Source organism: Aythya marila, assembly GCF_965140915.1.
Source record: "Aythya marila genome assembly, chromosome: 5".
Classification (NCBI taxonomy): domain Eukaryota; kingdom Metazoa; phylum Chordata; class Aves; order Anseriformes; family Anatidae; genus Aythya; species Aythya marila.
This window is the reverse complement of record NC_139046.1, coordinates 22096409-22119091: the sequence shown is the minus strand read 5'-3', so window position 1 is coordinate 22119091 and position 22683 is coordinate 22096409. Positions and strand designations below refer to the sequence as shown.

At 45.2% G+C, this 22683-nt stretch overlaps 1 protein-coding gene across 8 annotated transcripts in view; it reads left to right on the top strand.

Annotated features, from left to right (window-relative positions):
• BRSK2 (BR serine/threonine kinase 2) overlaps positions 1-9780 on the top strand; it is a 324182-nt gene extending 314402 nt beyond the window's left edge. For 6 of the 8 annotated variants that reach the window (XM_082760892.1, XM_082760891.1, XM_082760887.1 and 3 more), the window contains one exon: positions 8943-9759. In XM_082760892.1, coding sequence (XP_082617018.1) covers positions 8943-9118 — 176 coding nt within the window. In that variant the 3' untranslated portion in view covers positions 9119-9759. Of the gene's footprint in view, positions 1-8894 lie in introns of all 8 variants that reach the window. The other 2 variants (XM_082760889.1, XM_082760885.1) reach the window with 2 other exon arrangements.
• The last annotated feature ends 12903 nt before the right edge of the window (positions 9781-22683 follow it).

The window sequence follows — 22683 nt, the reverse complement described above, 5'->3', positions numbered from 1 at the left end:
TAAGCATGTTTCACCAAGGTGCTGGCTGCTGGCAGAAAGCTCAGAAAAGCTTGCCTCATTCTTCATGTTATCTTCTGAAAAACCCTTAGCAGGGAGCCTGTAAACTTTCTAGTTTCCCTGCTGTGGCTGTCTGGGGCTGAGTTTTGTTTCCAAGTAAGGCAATCTTTGCTTGTGGCTTTACATCCCTCATGACTGTGAGGGAAGTTTTCAGTTACATCAGTGGCACTTCCAAGAACATGGGTGATGATCAGAGGTTATTATGTGTAAGTAATGCAGCTCCAGTCAAATCATGTGATTGTGTTTGGCACTGCACAAACATGCTTTCTTGCGAAGTCTTAGACCATAACCCTGTGAGAAAAGACTAGTCAGAAAGTGTCGTGCTTAAACATCTTCTGTTGCTGTTCACAGTTTGAAACTGTCTTCAGTTAAACAAAAAGACTTTCAGATCTTGTGTATACCAATGGCTATCACCAAAATGAGCTGATCAAAGCAGAACCCCAGCAAATTCACTTGCCTTTTATATCTTTTCAGTGTATCTCACTCAAATTTGTTGGTTCTAGTGTTTAGGAGATTGACATAGCTTCCTATTCTGAGCCAATCCAACGTTGTCTCTTGTGGCCAATCATCCTTTGTGCACACTTGCACTAAAGGCTTCTCTCTTCTTACCTTCTTGCAAACACAGTTTGATTCATACAGATGCAATCCCAGGTCAATATTACCCCAAGCTACTTGAGAAATTAGGAAAGGTTTCGTAGTTACTGGTTACACCACCTCTGGGTTGCAGTTACAGCATGTAACTTAGTGAGTGCTAATTTAGAGACTTGTGGTGTTACTAACAGCAGCAAATATCTGGATTTGGTGCTCTCAGAAGTGATCCATACTAGCATCACAGTAACCCTGCTTCTTTCAGAGTAGCCTTTTGATCTTTGATGGAAGAGGAGATCGGTGATTTGCATTCATAAAGTCATAATGAATGGTAGAAACACTGATGCTGAGACCTGCAGAAAAAAAAAAAAAAAAAATACCATGCTGTCCTCCCAGCTCAAAGGCTATCCCCACCTTTGCTACACTGCGAGGTTGTCAGAACAATATTCTCTTTATTAGCATTTGTGAAAAAAGTGCTTACTACTGGTCTTTCTGAGCATGGCCGATTCTTGATGGATATGGGAATGAAATTGGCATCCAAATGAGAGATGAAATTAATAAACCCACCTTCATTTCACCTGAATATGTGAAAGATCACATATTCAATCATAATGTGTGGATCATGATAAGAAAGATATTTCAGTTTCCAAAGAGTTCAAGCCAAGTTTCTCAGTTATTTGCTATCCAAATGGGTGCCTGATTCCCTCCACGCTGTAGCTGTATCTCCTCATTCTTGTGATGTGTTTGGGACACACTTCTTTTCCAACTCATAACTCATATTTTGCTCTGTAGAAGAAGGTAGCAATAAAGATGGCAACTTGGCACTAAAGATGTATCCAGATATATTAAGCTATTTGTTATACATTAGTTTCTGTCTTGACACTGTGGCCAGATTTTTGCTGTCCAAGATCTTTTCCTCTTTCTTTGTAATAATGCCTACTGCAGAAAGCACACTTCTCTCTGAATTAAGATAACAATACTTAAGGTAGGCAGTGCTTCAGAATACTCCATGTGAATATTTCCTTGCTGTACTAAGCTGAATTTGCAATGGCCTCCCCTGAAAGTTAAATCATATTTTGAAGGGGTTGATTCAGAGGAAATGAGGAATTAACATTTTACCAGCATACACAGTTCATTTCTCTCCTTAGGAGCAGGTCAGAGAACTTAATGCCCCTAAGATCACACATAAACATCCCTCTGGAAGGAAAGGAAAAAAGTCGTATTATTAAGTGCTAATACATTTCTGACATTTTATGGAGAAAAAATTAAATGAAACACCAGAAGTCTTCAGAGAATGGGTAGCAGCAATACTATCGTCTACTGTGGCTTTGTGAGTATAGGTTGTCATCTTACTCTCTCATCACACACTTGTGCAGACAGATCTTTGTAAAAGGACAGACATGCAAAGAATTCTTGGGCTGACTCCTTCACCAACCAATTTGCCAGAACAGTGTGATTCCACAAGAACATTTGGCATCTCTTTGTCACAGCACTGTCGTTGCCTGCTCTTTCAGTGCCACCAGCTGTCCAAATGAGCTCGATTCCCTCTTCTCCATCATCATGTCTCCTATTTTAAAAGTTATGTGGTGGTGCTGGAGTGGCCAGAGCTATTCATCAGTAATGGACATGTTTGTTTTCCAATTAATTACTCATGTCTTAGCTCTGCAGAAGATAGCAGGAAGGGAATACACCTCATTTATTTGGGTCTTTGCTGGCTGTGTTCACCATCCTCTAACTCAATCACCCAAGAGGTACCCATCTAAGTTACATTGCCTGTGACAGGAGAAGCTGAATTTTCTCTGTGAGAGAGAGAGAAAGAACATGTGTGAGACAGAGGCAGAATGGCTAATCACAAATACTGGGCCTTCCTCCTGCACGGGGGATGTTTTAGGGGAGTAGGAACAAGGATGGGTTATAGGGCATTTGAATGTCAGATTGGTTGTTCAGATCTGCCCAGATGTGTAGCCACTGAAAGTTCCCACCTGCTGGTAGCATGGACAGCTGTGCTAACAGTGTGTAATGAGTGGAGCAGTTTCTACCAGCAGTCTGTTTCTGCAAGCACTGTTATCAGCTGGCATTTTTACAGAGTCCAAGGACTCTGGAAAATAAGCTCTGTTCTTTCCTTTGGAAGTAGTCTTGCCCAGTTACAGTTCAGGTGTCCTGCTAAGAAACTCAAGTTATCCTGTGGGCTGTCAGTCTGCCTCCATTTTCTAATCCTAAACCAAAATAAAATCAAAACAGCTGTCCAGTTATATAACTTACCGTGGAAAAAATAAATGGGAGAACTTGTTTTGGTCAATCTGTTGTGTGACAGTTTAAAAATCTAACAAATATGAAACCACACACTTGTCTCCTGAAAAGCTTTTCTGACTTCCTATATTTTTAGAGAAGTACCAGTCTTGGGATTTCAGCAGTTCCTTCAGCTCACTTCAAGTAGGGTAGGAAGGATTCATAGATTAGGAAGTTCTGTGTGATGGCCTCCAGCAAGACATGGCAACTGCCTTTCAGTTACCCTTCTCCAGTCTAGAGGGAGACCTCATATATCCAATTTAGCTTAAACAAGTTGAGCAAAAGTTTTTTTTATAATCTTCTTTGATAGTGAGTGAGCTCCATGAGGCCTCTTTCTGATTTGCATTTGTACAATGCCAAGGCCAGGGACTCCTTATTCTGAAGAAAGACCCCTACATGAGATTGTAATTAAATGAAGAGGAGTAGGCAGGCCACTTTTACCTTTCCAATATCCCTTTCATTGCAGATATTTCTGGAGTGGGTTCTGTATTTTAAATCTTCTGATATTGAAGGCAAAGTGACTCTGCCAACAGAAAACAGACAGAAAGTGTCTAGTCTTAAAAAAGGGGGCTAGAATTCTGTCAAACTAGCAAATGGGTTTGAAAGGGACTGGGTTATCACTCATCAACAGAGTGTTTCAGTGCATTGTGTGGAAGGAGTTGGATTTTTGCTACATTATTCACTGAAACCATGGCTGCTATTGAAATAAATAGCAAGCTAGGGATGAAAATAAATAAATAAATAACAACAAGGGCAGAAGGCAGGCAGAAAGGATGTGAAAGCAACATAAGAAGGAATATAGGAAGTCAGGTTGACAAAGTGTCTCTCTGTTTCCAGTTGAGACCTATGTTTTCCCATTCATTTTCTCTCAAAGCCTAAGCTAAAAATGCAGAAACTCAAAATTTGTCAGGCTATACAGAAAGGAAAGGCACAGAATAATAATCTCACAGATGGCATATTTGCTTTGTGCAACTTTGTGGTCAGCACCACAAGGATTAATGCATTAAAAGTTGTTATGGATGTGAGAGAGATGGTTTCACAGCACAAGAAAGTGCCTCGGGGTTTGCTTCCAATAAGGCAATGGGAATGTTGCCATTTGCTTGAATGAAAACAGGACCAAGTCCTTACCTGACTGTCTTAAAATGTTACAAAACAGCAGGCTACAGTCAGGGACTGAAGCCTCCGAGGTTGTCCTGAAGCTGCTTGTTCACCACCTCCTGTTAGTTTCCTCTGGAGGACTCGGAAGGTTTTTTCAAGGTCAGAGCAGATGCATCCTCTCCTGGTGCCACTCCTGGTGCTTGGAGTGAGTCACCTCCTCCTCTCTTTCCTCTTAACCTGGCCGTGCCACTTCAACTTCATGTGACACCAATGGGGCTAAGTCAATGTCACCAGACTTCTTAGGAACAGCAAATGACATACAGAATACTCTGAGGGCTGATACAAGCCATCTGCCCAGCTTCTTTGTACCTCTGTGTCTGTTCCCAGCCCTACTTCTTCCTTTTAGTGCTTGTTGTATTCAAATACATTCACAATTTTGACTCCTTTTGAGATATTTGGCCATGATAGAGCTGCACACAGGTGCCACAAACCAGTACCTTCTCCATAAATCTGTTTCTTTAGTGTCCCTTCAATACATGACCCTTTCATAAGCTTCAGTGCTTGTTTTCAAACTCATTCCCCTTCCCCATCTTGCAGCATCCAGCTCCTTGGACTAACTCAAAAATGCACATATCCATCTCCTCCTAACAGATGTAAACCTAATGCTCCAAACCTCCCCTCCTGCCTCTGATCCTTCTTGCAGTTTCTCACCCTTGCTGCCCTTCACGCTGTCTTTGCTCTGTGTTGATGAACATTTGCTCTCAAGGGGAAAGAAGACCTTAGTTACGGATGCATGAAATGCCAGGGAAGTTTTGAAGAATCAGTGAGCCAAACCTTCATCCCTGTCCAGAGGAAATGGGATGTCATCTCACTTTCTGAAATAAGAGAGGCAGCCTCTTTGAGGCCCCCAGATGGACTCGCAGGTGTAGGAGCCTGTCACATATTTTGCACTGAATGCTAGGAGTGGAGGATTGCTGAGAAAGCTATTCTAATCCATCATCGCCTGCACTTTCAGGTCTTGTTTTACTGGCCGTATAAGCCCAAAGGGAACTGAGAACTAAGAGGAGCAACACCACTCACAATTTTCATGCTTCCAGCATAGCTGCCCCGTGTTTACATATCCCCAGAGAGAAATGTGAGGACTCTTTGTCTATTCAAAGACCAGTATCTAGACCAGCCCAAGAGTGGGCTAACAAGCTGACCCGGAGATAACATCAATGCTGTGATTGTCTATAGTGCTTGGCGTAGGATCAGTTCTTTCTTGACTGCAAGATAGGGAAGTATTATTACCAAGTATTTAGTTACGAGGCCAGATACTACAAAAGGCAAAGAAAGGAAAGGGTTAGTGAAATGGCCTATTTTGTTTTTCAGTAGCTCTCTTTAAATATCCCTAAGGATTTCTTACCTCCCATTAAAATTTTACCTGAAAATGCTGATTGTGAGGAATCCAGTAGAGATACAGGCAAAGAAAAGCAGACTGTTAAATACTCTTGCTGCAGTAAATCTCCAAGCACTTGAAAGCCAGTAGGGCATGGGGAGGAGAAAGGGTGGATGAAACAGGGGCTGCATATTTTAATAGGATGATTAAAAATCCTGTATTGGAACTCATCAAGTACAAGATATTTACATACAATTTTTAAAATGTTTTATTGCTCCATTCTTGCAAGTTGTACTTTTGTCTGCTGTTCCTGTCTACGTGAAAAGTAAAATTTCCCCAATTCCTGCAGAGCACTGCTTACTCTGCCCTCTTCTATCCCTCTAAGCTTGTTGAATAAACTGCTCAGCTGAATAATTGGAGATACTCCCCTCCCCTTTTCTCCCAACCTAGCAGTCTTTCCCTCTCCAGCATTTTTTTCAGTGCTCTTTTTCATTCTCTCTGCTGACTCCATTTGCTTATGAAGATGAGAGGTCCAAAGCCACATAAGAGCCAGATCTGCCCACATTCCTGCATTCAAGGCTGAGTGTTTCCTTTTTTTTTTTTTCTCTGAAAAAGAGTATTCACTTAAAAGAATTAGAAATGAGTCTGAGTAGATAGAAGAGTCTGAGCAGAGCATGCACCCACAAACCTAATACAGTTTCAGAGAGGCTCAGTGAAAAACTGGAATTAGACGTCATAGATCTGGAAGAGATATCTCCTTTCCAAAGCATTTGCATGCACGTGGAAGGAGACAGGTGGAGCTCACAGAGTTCTGACCCAGAAATGGCTGAGAGTTTGATAGCTTTTCCTATCTTAGCCAGAAATTGAGATACATGTGTTGCCTGGCTGTTTGTTCAGGCCCATCTCTAAGACTTCAGTCTGTTAGCTGAATGATGCCCTTCCAGAAACTAACAGCCATTTGCTTGGGGCGTGGATATAATTGAATGCACAGATAGAACCAGGGCCAGCAGTAAGTTAAACACGAAACTGCAAGTACAGGAAGACAAGGAATGAATTAGATAAGAAAGACTGAGATCCTTCACTCTATATGCCAGCCATTTGGTTTCTCTCAGTGTCTGTTACCATGCAGAAGAAAGCAACAACTACCTGGCCAGCATGGGGCAGAAGAAAAAGTAACACATTCTGTTTTGCAGGACACAAATCCTACAAATTGCACTTTCTTTGCAGAAGAACAGTTGATGTTCATATAGTATCTTCCATTAGAGAGAAAGACAGCACTCAACAAGCTCTTCAGAAAAGTTACCACACAGAGACAGTATTTGCCTGCTGTAGCAACTGATTTGCCTGTGTGTGTAATAAAAGTGAAAGGAAATAGAATATTACTAGGCCACCAGTGCCCACTAACTGTGAATAAGGGGTGCTCTCTGCTACGCAGAAACCCCTTTGCTCTGGACTGGATGTTGCCATCTCGGGGAAGGAAGGTCCCATCCCTCACAGCATTCTGCATCACTGCAAGGCAGAAACCAGGAGCCTGTTTCCTTCTGGGAGCCAGAGAATGAAATTACTTAGGTGGGATGTAAATGAGATGATCTGAATTTGTTAGAACAATGGAGCCAACAGTGCCAATATTGAGAAAAGCACAATGGGGTTTTAATGATCACAAACAGTCATCACCTGTATGGTGTAGGTTAGATAAGAACCAGCCCTTTCAACATCCATGTACAGAGGATTTATTGTGACCCCTCAGATGTCTGGTCAGGATTAATCCCCCAATCCAGGAAAATTACAAGGGACTAGAAGAGCCCCACAAGGGCTACCTTTACGATAGTTGCTGGTCCATTTCCCTCAGTAGCTTCACAGAACCTTTCCTCGGGTATGACCTTCCACACATCCTCTCACACAGGACTAGACAAACACCACACACTGCTGCTGCCTGGAGGTCCAAAAATATGGTGGCACAGAGGTGTAGCCACTACTACAGTGGGTGCTCCAGCATGAGAAAAGAGCCTGCTGCACAGCCTCAGCCCAAGCTGTTGTGTTTTGAAACCTCCGTGGACTGTTCCTGGGTTGCTACCACTCATGCTGAGACACAGCTGGGTCTTTCACTGCATTGGATGTACGGCAGACAGGAATTAAATGAAGACTGTCAACTGTCTGGCTCTCACCAGTCAAGGTGTTGCATGCAATTGCCCTGGAGCTGCATAATTAAACCCAGCACGTAGCTGTTAGTCAAGCACATGAAGGCTCCTTACATACCACTTGTGCCTTGTGAATTGAGAGTTCTCAGATACCTGCATTCGAAGGGATTTAGAAGAAGACTCACTGCATTCAAACCAGGGTCTGTCTGTTCCTTTTGGCCCCTGGAGGTGGGTCTGTGATGTGTCATGCTCCACAGTGGCAAGTGGCATTGGTAAAGTGAATCTTGGATATGATCAAAAGGTGAAATGGCAGGCAAAGAGACTTTTCCAAATGGCATGAAAGATTGTATTCTGATGTGCACAGTGCCCAACCCATGTTAACACTGCGGCCTGCTCCAGTGGCTGGCTTAATGAGATACTTTTTCCACCAGCATGAAACCCTGCACCCTTCTGTGGCTCCTAGCTCCACTGAAAGCCATGTCAGTGTTGTGGAGGCTGTGTTGTAGCAAGAACATAAATTCAGGACAGTGAGGAAGTAGTTCTTGACCCTAGTAGGTCCTAGAAATATTTACAGCCAGAGAAGTTTGCTTCTACATAGTATTCAGTATCTTCATTTCAAGGTGCCTGTTGTAAGAAAGTTGTGAATTTGCTTAGAGGCTTGCAAGCACAAGCCATAAATCACACATACAGATGGAAGTAGTCATGTCAGCCATCTCTCATTTTTCACATATTTTCTCCCTTAGAGCGCTCAGGCACTTCAGGCTTAGTGTCTGAAAGGTGAGCAAGCAGATACTCAGAACGAAACAGAAAGCAAGCAAGAAAAACTTAATGCCCAGTGCAGCCAGAGAACTTAGCAGAGCTGCAAAGCAAGGCATCAATTGGTGACCACATCAAAAAAATGGAACAGCAGCACTAAGAGTGGATTTGCCTGTACTCAGCATTACATTCACTGACGTCTCATTGCGGAGTGGCCAAATGACTCCAAGTAGACTGAACCAGTTCAACATGGTGCTGTGTCCTCCTGCTAGGTGAGACAGCTGTACCCACCCTCTCAGGAAAACCAGGACCTACCACCTAGGTGCTTTGTGCTCCCAGCCTCTTTACTTCTGTAGGTGTCCCATCCTAAACACTCTTCCTCTTCCTGCTCATTGTCTTCATCCCCCACACACCCCCACGCACGTGGCTCTGGATCTCCTCATCATGTTCTTCTCGTTAAAAGCCCCATTGTTCATTTGTTTGTTTGTTCTCTCTCTTTCTCTCCTCTTTTTCTCTCTTTCCCTCTCGTTTTTTTTTTCTTTCTTCCTTTCTTTCTTTCTTTTTTTGTCTCCTCTGTTTTGTGTACCCAGGCAGCCCATTGAGTAACTTCTTTGACGTAATTAAACAACTTTTTTCAGACGAGAAGAACGGGCAGGTGAGCCATCCCCCCGGCACGCCAACCAAGCATAGCGCAAACAGCAAGCGGAGCGATTCCGGTTCTAATGACTATGGGTCTAGAGGAGACAATAAGTACCCTGCTGGCAAAGACAAGGCAAAGATGGTCTCATCAGTCGGCCTACAAGACCAACCTTAAATAAACACATAAAAATTAAATAACTTAGAAAAAAATCAAAAACAAAAACAAAAAAGCAAGAAAGAATGAAAGAATATTCCTTAGCAAGCTAGCCTCTAAACTAGAAGGATGTATATACCTTGCCACAACAGTACAAAACTGTCTATAGACAAATTTTGTATGAAGGAATGACTGTATATATATACATATATATATTTATATATGATATATAATATATATCTCAGAAACAAACACAAAAACAAACGAACGAAAGAATGAAAAGAAAAGAAAGAAAAGAAAAGGTAGCACAGATGACAAACCCAGTTCGACAGATCTTGGGTTGTGGTTTTTTTGATTGTTTTTTTTTTTTTTTCTCCCTTTTTTTGAATGTTTTTCTTTTTTCTCCTTCCTGATTTTTTTTTTTTATTATTTTTATTTTTTGTTTTCTTTTGGTTTGTTTCTTGTTCTGTTCATGCTCTCTCTGTGTTTCTGACGACACCACTTGTTTCCGCTCTGCTACCAGGAATTATCCCGAAAAGTTAACATGTCAGCCACGGCTTCACCTTCTGTGCTCTGCGGACACTTGTTGACGGAAGGCAACCGATGTAGACTGTCCAAGGACCAGTCCTGTTTGAGGTTCCCAGCCTCCCCTCTCCCTTCGGGAAGTGGGTTTCTCCCCCACTTCTCCCCAAACACCTCCCCAGTGCACGCCTTTTTTTTTTTTTTTTTTTTTTTTCTTTTTTGGTGCTCCACAAGAGAGATTTGCTCAGTTATGGGATTGCACAGTCTGGGCTGAAAGGAGGTTGCAAATTGTTGGAGTGAAACCTTTTCCCTTGGCAACTTCTGTCCGCGCAGGTGAACACAGCCTGGAGGGGAGGGTGCGGGGAAGGAGAAGGGGTAGCGGGAGCGCAGTGTTTTGTGAATCCAGAGCGCGTTCTCATCAGAAACCAGCCAGGAGCAACTCAAAACTAAGCGTTGAACCAAGACAAAATTGGGGAGCTTCATCACAGGATTTTCTTAACCTTCTTTTTCTCCCCACCACCTTTTCCTTTTCTTTTGTCCTCTTTTTTATATATACATGTATATATGTGTGTATATTTTCATATGAATATACATACATACAGACATATATATATAGACACAGAATTTTTATTATTTTTTTATACTGTATAATTTTGCTTTTTGACCTGCTGGAAGGGGAAAGGAGTAAACTTAGGAGGGAGAGGGGGTTAAATGAATAAACACATACAAACAAAACATTAAAACTTAGGGAAAAGGCAACTTCTGGTAGCAAAGAAGAGGGACACAACTCTGCCAAGGACTGTCTCTCCCACCACCAGGCACAGTTGCCGCTGCTGCTACTGCTGTTCCTCCTTCGACACCTTCCTCCCCATCTGTCAGCTCCCTGCCACTGTGCCACCGTGCTGGGACCTTCTTCCACCAGCTGGATCCTCCACCACACCCTGCATTTAGAGGCAATTGTTGTGTTGCTAGTGCTGCATTGATATCAGTATTATTATTTCTTTAAGTTACTGATTTCATTTGTTGGCTTGGGTGATTTTTTTCTAAAAAAAAAAAAAAAAAGAAAAAAAAAGAAAAGAAAAAAAAGAAGACGAAGAGGAGGAAGAAAAGAGACTTATCTTGGGTTTTATTTCCTGTGTGTGTGTGTGTGCAAATCACTGGCACTTAGTTCATCTGAGCAAGACAAGGTGGAGTCAGGGCAATGGGAGACTTAATCACGAAGCTACTGTAAACTTTAAAAATTACTGCAAGATATTTTTATAAAGTTTTGTTTTGTTTTGTTGTTTTGTTTTTTTGTTTGTTTGCTTTTGTTTTTGTTTTTTTGTTTTTGTTTTTGTTTGAAGGGGAGGAGGGTGGGATTGGGTGGATGGGGACCTTTTTTTGTGTTTCAGTTACTAGGTCTTGGTTATTTATATATACATATATATATATTTAAAAAAATAAGCTGTTAGATATATCTTCTGTTTAATAACTGTGTAGAGGCAACATTGATTCTTATTTATTTTGTGGAGGAGGGGGAAAAAAGGCACAGAAACCCCGTAAGTGTTCATCTTGTGACTTTGAGAAAGAAGAATTGCTGCCTTTTTTCCTCCTCCTCAAGAGTTACGTGACCAAGTGTAACTTATTCTGGCCCAAGCTCAAAGGTTAAACAAACAAAAAAACGTGGTTTTACGCGTGGAAGACAAAACACAGTAAGAAATACTTCTTGACTGAGATTTTAAGAATGTAGGCTTAGCATTAGTGTTCAGCTCTTTTATGACCTTCGATTGCTGCTCGTTGGGTTCCTATGGGTGTATGTTGTATCGCAAGATTATTTTTTTTAATGATAATGTTGGATGAGTTCTTTTTTGTTGTTGTTGTCGTTGTTGTTTTTTTTTCATCATTTTTCCCCTTCTTGGACCAGTTTTACTTGTACATAGGTTTGAAGATTAAAAAGAATTTTTAAAGACACAAGTGGGGCAAAGACCTTTGACTTTGGCCCCGTTTCCCCATTCCCCCAAATGGGAGGGATTTATTTTATTTTTTGGTTTTATTTATTTATTTATTTTCCCTATTCTGAACCTTTTCTCTCGTATTGCTGTGTGCATGTCAGACACCAGGGGGTGATGGCTGGGGAGGGGGGGAGGCAAGGGTGCAGGAGAGGGGGGCAGTTTTAATTGCATGACATTGCTGTAAATTAGTCTCTTTTGCTTTCGTTGTCTTTCCTGCCTCCACCCTCTCTCTACTTCTCCTCCAAGCTCCCCTCCCATCACCCCCGTCCTTCTTTTCCCTCTTTTCTCTTCCCTTGTGTATAGATTTTGATGCTTCTGTTACATTGTACCTCTACAAAAGGCTGGGATTTCAATACAAAATAATAATAATAATTTAAAAATACCTATATCAGCAAAACCCATGTGGTACAAGCAGGAAGGGGATTACTTACACAAGATATAAGAATAAATGAAAGCAATACCTCTTGTTATCCTTCCTATTTTGTACTTTGAAGACACACACGCGCGCACACACACATATACAGACACAAACTGACATTATTTAATGGTTTAAAATGGACAAAAAAATCTGATGTATCCCTTGTTAAATAACTGTGAGCAACTTTAGTTCAAAAACCAATAAATTCATTCAGTAAAGATACTATCTGTTGAGTGTCTTGTTTATGTCCATGAAAAAGAACCTCCTCACACCAACATCGAACCTGGTAAGTACCATGTCCCTGCTTTCTATGCCGAAGCAGAAGCAGATGGCCCATGTGCGAGGCAGCATCCTCCTGGCTGTGGAATTAACATCACCCCGTTAGCGTTTTGGGGTCTGCACGTGCTGCACCCAGCGTGCCCTAGCGTCCCTGCCCAGCACACTGTGCACGGGCAGAGGTCAGCCCCATTGGTCTGGTTTTCACAGCAGTGTACTGAAAAAGGTGAATCCAAATTAAGGGAAAATGAAAACCCCCAGATCTGGTCCGGAAGAAAACCTCTGCACCAAAAACTGTTGCTGCTGGTGATTGTTCTCATCTCTAACCTGAGCTTCTCACATTGCTTCCAGATTTAGCATAGGAAGGATTTCTCCACCCTCCCTGCCTGAAACACTCTCTCAGTCAGACACATTTGAAAAAGCTTTGCAGGTACGTCCCTGGGTCGCCTTGGGCTGTGTTGCTGGTCGGTTTGGGCATCTGCTGGCTTGTGCCCCTCTAACAACCTCAGGGTATTCTCATTAATGCTGTATTTGTAACTGCTGGGCTCCCCCCAGCCTGGCCGCTCGCTTTGCGGGCTCAGAGGTCGGCTGGCACCTCTCTGGATGTCTCTGGCCACAGCCAGCCCCAGCACCTCATGTTCCCCCATCACTGCGCTGGCAGCACTGCTCCAGAACAGCTCCAGGCTCTGAGGGCTCACAGGACGGGGTGCCAGGGAGGGAAGGGGGCACCCACACAGCACGGCTGCTGCTGGGCATCGGCACACGGCCGTGAGGTGAGGCGGTGCTGGGCCTGGGCTGCCGCCATGCCTCTGAGGGCTGGGTTCCGGAAGGTTCCGGCTGCTGCGGAAGGCTGAGGAACTGAGGAACCACCGCCACCTCGGCCTGCTCAGCACGGGGTGGACAAGCACCTCCTCCAGGTCGTCCTGTGCACACATGGCAGCAAGAAGAAAGTGCCTGGGTGAGGTGAGTGTCATGAGGTGAGGTGAGGTGAGGGTCTCGGCCCTTTGCAACTCCCGGGGTGCCGTGAGGGGGCTCACAGGAGCGCAGGAGGCCCCTGAGGCGTTTGCGCCGGTGGGGAGCAGCAGGGCTGGGAGTGTGCCCATCAGGGCAGTGTTATTCACAAAAAATAAGCTCTTGGCTTGAAAAAAGCCACAGTGTTTATGTAGCATGTGGGGATTTATGGGTCTGCTGAAACCTGAGGGGAGGGGGCCCACAGCAGCAGCAGTGGAGAAGATGGCCGCAATCCAAAAATGAAGGGAATCACAAATGCTGCAGGGTTTGGGCTGTGTGGCACCAGAAACACGGAACTGGGCTCTAGCTGTGGCATTCGCAGCTCTGGAGCAGGAAGGAGCTGCTGGACCAGGGCACGATACAGGCCAGTGGGATTTAACAGCAATGTGGCAGCAGATCCATGCTGCTTTTAAACGTTTCACTTTTCCCATGTTTTCAGAAATATACACAAATTTGTATGATCTTTTTGTGTCTCTAGAAGTAATTATGGTCCCTTTTATTGCTAATGATGGTCTCTGAAAGCTTTAAATAGAGAGCAATGAGTTTGTAAAGCAAAGGGCCTCCTGCTTAGGGCCTACCCACGTTCACTCTGCCTTCTTATTTGGTCACATTTAACCTGCTCTCTAGCTGCCTGATGTTTTATTGTCATCCTTAGTGCACAGGAGAGAGCATGCTTTAGAGTGAAAGGCGTTTATATTTAACCTCTTCTCTGCAAAAGACCCTTTTCTGTTGTAGCTTAAGTCAGAAAGCAAGCAGTAAAGGCAGCAGAGGATTTTGGAATGCCTCTGTGGCAGAGGTCTGCTGCCAGGGCTGGCAGTTGTCTTCATCCAGCCCCCCCAGGTGCTGCCTGCTAAAATGCCTGCAGCCGTGACACATGTCCCTCATTTGCTGTGGTTGTGAGCTCTGCACCTCTCCAGTTCTCTTTGAGAGCTCAGGCCTGGTACCTAAAACACTTGTTACATTTAACCTTCATCTCTCTAATTTTCTATGTAGAACAGCACAACAAACAACCTTCTGAGTGTAAGCTGAAGGCAGGGGAAGTGTGTAAGACAGCAGTTGACAAGTTCTATTTGTCTGCGCACACTTGCATATGAAGTTTGTTTAGGTAACGCGTACATGAAAAATGCATTTATGCTCAAGGTGAACTGTTATTAATTGAACCAGTACATGACATGTGCTATATAAGCAATAAATTGTGTATATGAATCGAATAAGCAGCTGAGGCAGTAGTTATGAGGGTAATTCACATCGCCACATGTCAGTGTACAGTCTGTTTGGGGGCTGAGAAAGAAGTCAGTGGTGTTTGACAGCATTAATGCAAATTGTCCAAGCCGTGCAAGTGATGCATGAAAATTTTCTTACTACTCAGGCTGGCTTTAATGAAAGTGATCTGATACAACTGGCTGAGCTTTAATCTTTCATGCTAGGCAGAGGCGAAGGGCAGTGTTTGTTAAACAGCAACACCTGTGTAAGGCCTCCAGGCATGCTAATCCTGGTGCCTACTGTTAGGAGGTGTGCCTTTCTTCCTGATGGTTCAGACAGTGACTTAACCCAACAGACTTGGATGTTTTCTTGTGTGCTGCAGCAGAATGACCACATGGATCGTCTGTTGTTTGCAAGTCTGCAGGACTCCATTGTTCAGTGTCATTTTATGCTAACGATTGTACCTGAGCTCAGGAAAGAAGAGCAGAGTGATTGGTAAGGAATCAGATTTAGTTCTGAGTTTCTTATTATAGAAAACAACAGGGAGGGGAGGGAGACACTTGTTTCAAACCTGGGAAGTATCTTAGTTCTTTGTTGTACCCCTTAATCTCCTTATTTTGTTTAAAACCACTTCAACAGCTGCAGCTCCTGCTTAATTTGGAGAACAAAACCCTAGCAGTTCAACTGGCTGGGGACACTTGAGGCCACAAGTGGAAGGGAAACCCACATCGAGGGCTAGTCCTTTCTTCTCCTTAATGCACGACTTATTGTGTGTGTTATTTTTAGTGCTGTAATCTTGCTGAGTGCTGCTGAGAGAAACAGTGCCAGGCAGGCTGGCAGGCTTTGAAGGGCTTGAGAAATGGGATTTCCTGTTCCACCGGCTCAGAGCTGACTCTTGCCATTGTCGGGAGCTATTATCGCCTTCTCCCAGCCAAAGCAGATAACACAGCTTCAAGGTCAGGGAAGACACAAGCTCTCATCAACACCATTAGTGGGAGAAAGAGCTTGCTTGCAGTCGGGGTGCGTGTTTCTCTAGCTGCTGTTCCTGGGGACACTGCCTGTGCAGCTGGGTCTGCGTGTGGATGGCAGAAGCACATAACAGCTGAGGTTGGAAGGGTTCGCTGGGGACCGTGTGGTCTCACCCCTGCTCAAAACCTCTCAGGGCAGCCTGTTCCAGACACACCTGCTGGGGACAGGAGGGAAATCTTGTTTCCCCATGCTTCAGCTCCTCACTGACCTGCTCTTTGCAGTGGCTTTTGCACCCCTGCTGAGTGTCATCTCTCCCAGGGACATAGGTGGGACTAGAAGGCAGCCCTGGTCTGGTCCTGCTACGGCTGTGGACTTTGCTCTGTGCTGTCTGGAACAGCAAGAGGGAGGTCAATCTAGGGAAGCAGCAAGCCTTGAGTCAGGGAGCACTTTTAGATTAGAAAATAAATAAATAAAGTCAGGGGAAAAAATGTATTTACAGTAAAGTCTCATATACGATTGAAAATCTATTCAGATTGAGACAGTGACCTCAAATTGCAGAGTCCGTTCTGTCTGGATAATTCCTCTGGGAGCACCTTTACTTCACGCAGCCAGTTTACAGAACAGATGAAACAAGGCTCTTCTGACTCGATACAGGGCATGCTGGAGTTACCTGAAATTAAATTTCAGGGTAACCCTGTTCATGACAATTGGCTCAGTCAGGCCTGTTATTTTTATAAAATGGTATAATGAAATAGTGATTTCTCTGCTGTCTGAAGCAAATTACTTCCATGCTTCTGCTACAGTTTATCGAATGCATCAGGGGATCTGTTGGAGCTACATTAGTTAGGGATGTTCTGAAGCTATGCAAAAAAAAACATTTTTTAGCAATATTTCAGATGATGTCCTGACTGAGACCGCACATCACCTTATGGGAGCACTCTGCTCCAGTTCGTACAGGGTTCCTGATGCTTTCTTTTGTGCATAAATGCCGGAGTTGCGGGCTCCCGATGGAGACATCTTGATGGGAGCTGTTTGGATGTTGCTGTGCTTCATGTGGGACTTCGGCAAGTCCTTTTGCTTACACTGAAATAACTCAGAAATGCTTCGAGGAGGACTGGGCCCAGCAGAGACACCTGTGGCACATGACATGGCTTGCTGGCGTCCTGGTCTTAAACTGCTAAACTTTATTCTTCTGTCAAAATATAGATTCAAAAAACCAGCTGACCTTACTCACTGAGTTTGGAGGTGTTTATTTGTCAGTACTTGGGTGGCACAGCAGGTATCTCAGAGCAAGACAGCACAACTCTCTTCCCTGCCCCTTGCCTTGTGTTAAATGCATGAGATGGTGGTGAGGTGTCAGAGGCTGAACAGTTCATAACTTAACATAAAACTGACCGTGCTGGTGGTTTTCCTGGTGCTAGCAGTGTTATGCCTGGGTATAACCATGGGGGTGGCCCAGCAGCCCCACGGGGCAGAGAAGGGACTCGGGGAAGGCAGCAGCATGGGCTTTTCCCTTAGCTGCTGCCCAGAGCCACGGGTGTCCTTTGGGCAACCCAGGTGCAAATGGACCTTGAGGGAAGGAGGCGGTAAGGTTGTTGCACTGCTTGGTGCTTAAAAAGGGCTGGCAATTTCCATGGTTTATGCATTTAAAAAAACGGAGTAGGCTGATCAAATCAATGTGGCAAAGTTAATGGCAGTAAGACACAGAAAGGGAACTTAATAAGAAATATTTCAAGAGAGACAGACTGATAGTTGTTGCTTCAGCCGATGGGCATCTGCACAAGGCCGTCGGCCTCACGGGGTTAAGCGAGCTTTAGTTCAGGCTGCAGACAAACTGTAATTCTGGCTCCAGGTCTCACTTCTGTCTCATTCTTCTTTGCTGTTCTGTGCTCAGCTCAGAGCACAGCAGCTGATACAGCTGCTGGAGGATCCCACAGTTTCAGGAAAAACGTCTGGGCTTTGCTGACAAAGCTGTGAGCTATGGGGAACAAAACGGTGCTGCTGAGGGCAAAGCTCAGCGGCAGTGTCAGGGTCCTGTCGGGCTGTTCCTGTGGCTTGTGGTACACGGGAGTTCAAAGAAGTGTCTTGAGCGTTCCCTTCTGAGTTTTAAATGAAGGGTCTCATAATGCAAATGGGCTTGCTTTATTAAGCCGTACCCCACAGCTCAGTTTGTGTGATGGTCCACCCTGCGCATTTTACGATCGAGAAGAATGAAAATCTGAGAAATTTTCTTAGTTTAAGTGGAGCAATTTTGTTTGATACACTAGCTCTAGCTTTTAATCTTGTTGCTGGCATGTAGGGGCTTGCTTTTGCTTATCCGCCCAACCAGGGGCCAGCTACAGGCATTTAAGAAACAAACAAACAAACAAAATTTTATATATATATATATAATATATATCAGTTCTAAAAGTAGTTCTGCTAGGTAAGGAGTGTATGGACTACTGTGTATCATGGTTGATTCAGAGCTCTGACTCGTCCCTTTGTGTTTGGAGGTTTCCATGAGTGCATCCTTGCGGGGGCTCAGTGGCATCTAGGAACATGGGAGCCTAGGTTGCAATCATTTCCCTGCGCAGGGAATTTAAAGGTTCTTTGCAGGCTCTCTCTCCCCTTCCAGTGGTGGCTTGTTTCTGTAAAACATGTAGAAACTTTTAAACCACTTTGAGACACCGGACTTACAGGGTTGGCTGAAAGGAGCCGACAGTTCAAAAGTTCAGGGTAGGCAAAAAAAAAAAAAAAAAAAAAAAAGATAATTAAAAAATAGCTGGGCAAGTGGAGTGCATGCTTCAGCTTTCTTTGGTTTGAATACCGGACTTTGAAAAAAAACTCCTGCTTTTGTTTCATGGGCCAGAAGTCTTTCACCAGCAAAATAAAACAATGCTCTTATAAACCACCTGAGCTATTTATTTGAGGAGCACCTGGATCAGCAATGAATGTTAATCCAATAATAACAGATAATTAAACTGTTATAATAGGTTTTTTAATCTCTCTCCTCCAGCTGTAGTTATGCTTTTTGCCTTCATCAGGGAGACTATAATGAAGCGCAGAGGGCTCCTAATCCACTCAGGATTCCTTGTCCTGCTCTCGCCTTTAAGCAGTGGTTACACCACGAGACTGACTTTACTCACGGGTTGCCATCTTGTCACCAACCTCAGCCCAGGTCTGTGCCGGTGTCCAGCCAGGCCAGAGCCCACGGGCCCACAGCACACAGGGGACCTGCAGCCTGTCACGGTGGGGACTTTGGGGCTGGGAGTGCAGGACACAAACCTGCTGCCTGTTGCCGTGCCCCGCAGCTATGGCAGAATAGCTTGTGATTGCAAGGGGCTAACTTTGTTGTTCAGGTGGTGCTGGGCAGTCTTCTGGTGCTTCAGGCTCAAACTTTGTGTATCTCAAACTCAAATGGGTGCGAGGTGAAAATGTCTTGAGGAAGGAGCCTTATCTGTCCAGCTGGGAGCTGCTGGCCTGGCTCTCCTTTACCCTACACGTGCCGTCTGGTTCTTCCCAAGCGTTTGGGCTTCACACAGCCAGTTGTGTTTGGCAGCAGGGTGCCTGCCAGTGTCGGCTTGCAGCACCTGGCTACCCTGCCTGGTACCTGCTTCCTAGGGTCGGCCTTCGGGGAGTGGAACAAGGGGCCTGCTCAAACCCTTTTGGGTCAGTCGGTGCATATTGGTTCTGTGCAGTTCTGCAGGCTGTGAGTGTTGCCGGTGTACCAATAAATGAGTTCGCAGTGATGAAGAGCAGCACTCACTGGGGTCTCGATGCACGCTGTGCTGAGGCTCACACAGCCCTACCTGTCCGAGCTGCAGCCCTTCTCGCATGCCAGAACCGATCACTGCACAGCACCCGTTCAGTAGATTTAGGCCAGTTTAAAGGTGTTTTTAAAACAGGTTATTTAAAGACATTTGTTATTATTTTTTGGGCTGTCTTGAAAATGTCCTTAGATTAGCCAAAGCTTTCCCAGTTCTGCTCCAGCAGGTACGGCTGGTCCTTAAGCACAATTTATCTTCTGCTTCTGATTTAAACTCCTGTCAAAATGTTTTTTTGTAGCCACAAGGATTCAAGCCTACTTTTCAGAGTTGTCGAGTGCCATTAAACCTTGTTGAAAAGGACAGAATATCACTTTCTGTTACAGGTTTTCTGTAGATTTCATGTAACTGTAAGAAACGCGGATTATACGGTATCAGTTTCCCATTCTGTTCTGCATTATCCTTTGCAAGTAGAGTGAAGCACGGGGCTCTCCTTGTTAATAAAAATAAATGTTTTTAGTAAGCAGATGTACGTACTCTGTCTACCTGTGGTACCAGTGTTCCTGAATTTGTTACAAAAGAGTAGATTTCCTTTACTTCCAGTCATTGAAATCCAGACGTACTGTAGGCCTCTGTACTCCGTCCTGACACAGACAGTAAAGGATCTAGTACTAGCATGTGATGAGAGCAAAATGAAAATCCCAGGCTGGCCAAGGCAGAGAATGGGGATAAATTTCTGTATTTTGTTTACCAATGTTTACATGAGCGTCAGGCCTTCTACCTGAGGTGCTCCGCAAGCTTTGATGCTTGGGAACAGATGATTCCTTGAGTTGATTTAGGGCATAAATCCCATGGATATCAGGTTTTTGTGTTTGATGCTTAGTCGAGTGCAATTAGGAGGGGAAAGGAAGGCTCATGTGCTTGGAAATGGAGCTTTCAAGTACAAGAAACAGCACCAGCCTTTCCTTAAGGCCCTGAGGCCCTGCAGAAGGAAGCAGAAGGGGACTCCTCACTGCTGTGTGGCTTGTTGGGGCTGTTCATATCCGTAGGTGTGTGGTGCAGGAGAGCCATGCAGCATGTCCAAATCAGCCTGATGCCTGCTGGGTCCCTGGGTCACTTCACTGGGCTGCTGCGGTGGTTAAATACGTGTCTGGTGCCAAACATTGGGCTGTTTTCCCTGCGTAGGTTTCCTTTGGCAGTCCTTGAGGCAGTGCTTGCTTCGGGCAAGTGTCCTTCAGGCCTTACTGCTGGCAGGTGGAGCGGCGGTTTCACAGAGGCCAAAGTCCCTCATGAGATGGTGTCTGGCGTGCCTGTGCCCGAGTCGCTGCTGAGGAGGGTTGCTCTGCTCTGAGCAGGAAGGCCTCTAGCCCGGACTCGTTGTGCCCGTGCGTTTCAGTTATGCCGGAGACCAGAAGAAGGAGGAGTTTTATGTTAAGGGGCCTCACGCCACTTTGCGAGGGAAAGGCTACTGTTGGAGCTGGTGTGTGGGGAAGTGCCGGGGTGTGCTGATGGCTGCCTTTTGGCTGCGAGGCAAACAATCAGTGGATGCCAAACCTTTGGTGGAGCAGTGAGGGTGGGATACCGCTGCTGTCAGGTCCCATCCCAAATCCTTTCTAGTGAGCTAGAGAAAGCCCTGGGTACTCTCACCTGAGTGCTCAGCCACGTCAATTCCTGTTTCCTCTCAGCCACGCGCTGACCTCCCTTGGGAAAGCCTGACTGTTCTCCTGGGCTCACAGCCAGGGGGTTCTGCTGCTCCAAAAAGATTGGGGACCCCCAGCAGCACACTGAGGGGGGATGGCCGGCTGGTTGCTGCCGTTCTCATTTCACCAGCTCCACCTGGAGCACCGGGAGCTGTCTGTGCCACATACAGCTACAGCATGAGTAGCTCTGAGCTGGGCGGTGGTGCCACTCATGCTGCAGGCAGGAACGTTGGCCTCCTGTAGTAAGTTTGGCCAGGTGAACCAACAACCTAGGTCTCTGGCCTTGGTTCAGGTGGTGGAAGGGTGTCTGTGGCTTCCAGCCCTTCTGTTACCAGAGGAGACAGAGAGCCAAGGGCTGCCTTAGAGGTTAGAGGATGACGTGAGCTTGTTTGACAAAGCGTGGCTGTGTGAGGTCGGCATGCTGGGTAAGCTCCCATAACGTCCGATCGGTCCTTTGTGGGCGTGCTGGTTTCTTTGGGCATCTCTTGGTCTCCCGTTGGTTACCTGACAGCGTTCCCCCACCAGGCCCAGATCCCTTCCAGCAGCTCCTCGCTCTGGCTGTGTCTGGCCGGCACCAGCGGTCCTGCAGAGCCAGTGCCTGGCTCTCACCATTTGGCTGCACTCTGTACGCGCAGAGCAGTCCCTAAGTTGTGAGGTCGATTTTTATTGAAGTTCTTGGTTAAAAGGTGCGTGGTCATGCATAAAATGAGAGTGCTCTGTGGGATCTCAGACTTGATAACTTTCTGCAATTCTCAGGCAAGAGAGCAGGGTGTGGAGAGGCTTTTGCTGGGTTGCGCTGGATGATGCCTGATTCAATTTCTACTTCTTCACTTCTGGGGCTTTCTTTGGGTTGGGGTGAAGCTGTTTCCATGATACCCATGGTTTATTACCTTGAGGTCAGTGCTGCAGGTAGCTGTTTCTCTCTGTGAGGCTTGTGGCTCTGTTCTCATGTCCCATTGCTGCCAGTGGCCAGAGTTAGCTGATGTTATGGCACTGAGGTGTTGACCTTGTTGCTTGCTTACCTGCTGCTGGCATTCGCTCCAGGTGTTGTGTGCAAAGCAGCTCTTGTCCTGCTTTTACTTACGGGTACTTATGCTTGGATTTGTTAAGGACACATCAGCCTCAACGAAAGATTGATCACAACACAAAATAGCTGTGTGACTGTCAAAAAGAAAAAAGAAGTTTCAGCTTGCTGGTGTTTTGTGCTTTACTTTATGCAGCCCTAGCTCTACATCATCTCACTCTTGTGTCTAGCACACCAAACGGGGAATATAACCCTACATAACATAGATGGAGATACTGTTTTTAAGAAAAAAACTTTATCCTGTGATGGCTTGAGCTCACATCACCATGGTTTTAGGCCTGAAAATGGGTTGAGGACTGCAGAGGCACGTGTAAAGCTCAGTTTGTCTGACGAGGCAAGGCCTGCAAAAGGCATGTGCTGGGGGTAAGGGGATAGCTGGAAAGGTTTCTTCTGGCAGGACGTGTAGCGGTTTGGTTTGTGTGCTTGCTTTACGTAGCAGCCGTGCTGCAATGGCACTGTACTTCATTGAGCACTAGGGGAGGGGAAGAAGGGTGGGCTGAACACGGACTAATTAGGTGCCTGTGTTGTAGCAGCTTTGATCAATTTACAAAGCACATGTAAGCAGATGTGTGCCAATTCTGTTAGGAGACCTACACCCCCTCTTCTAGATGCCAAGGGATTTGGGCTCAGTCTGGCCACAGGGCAAACTGCAACACACACAGACTGTCA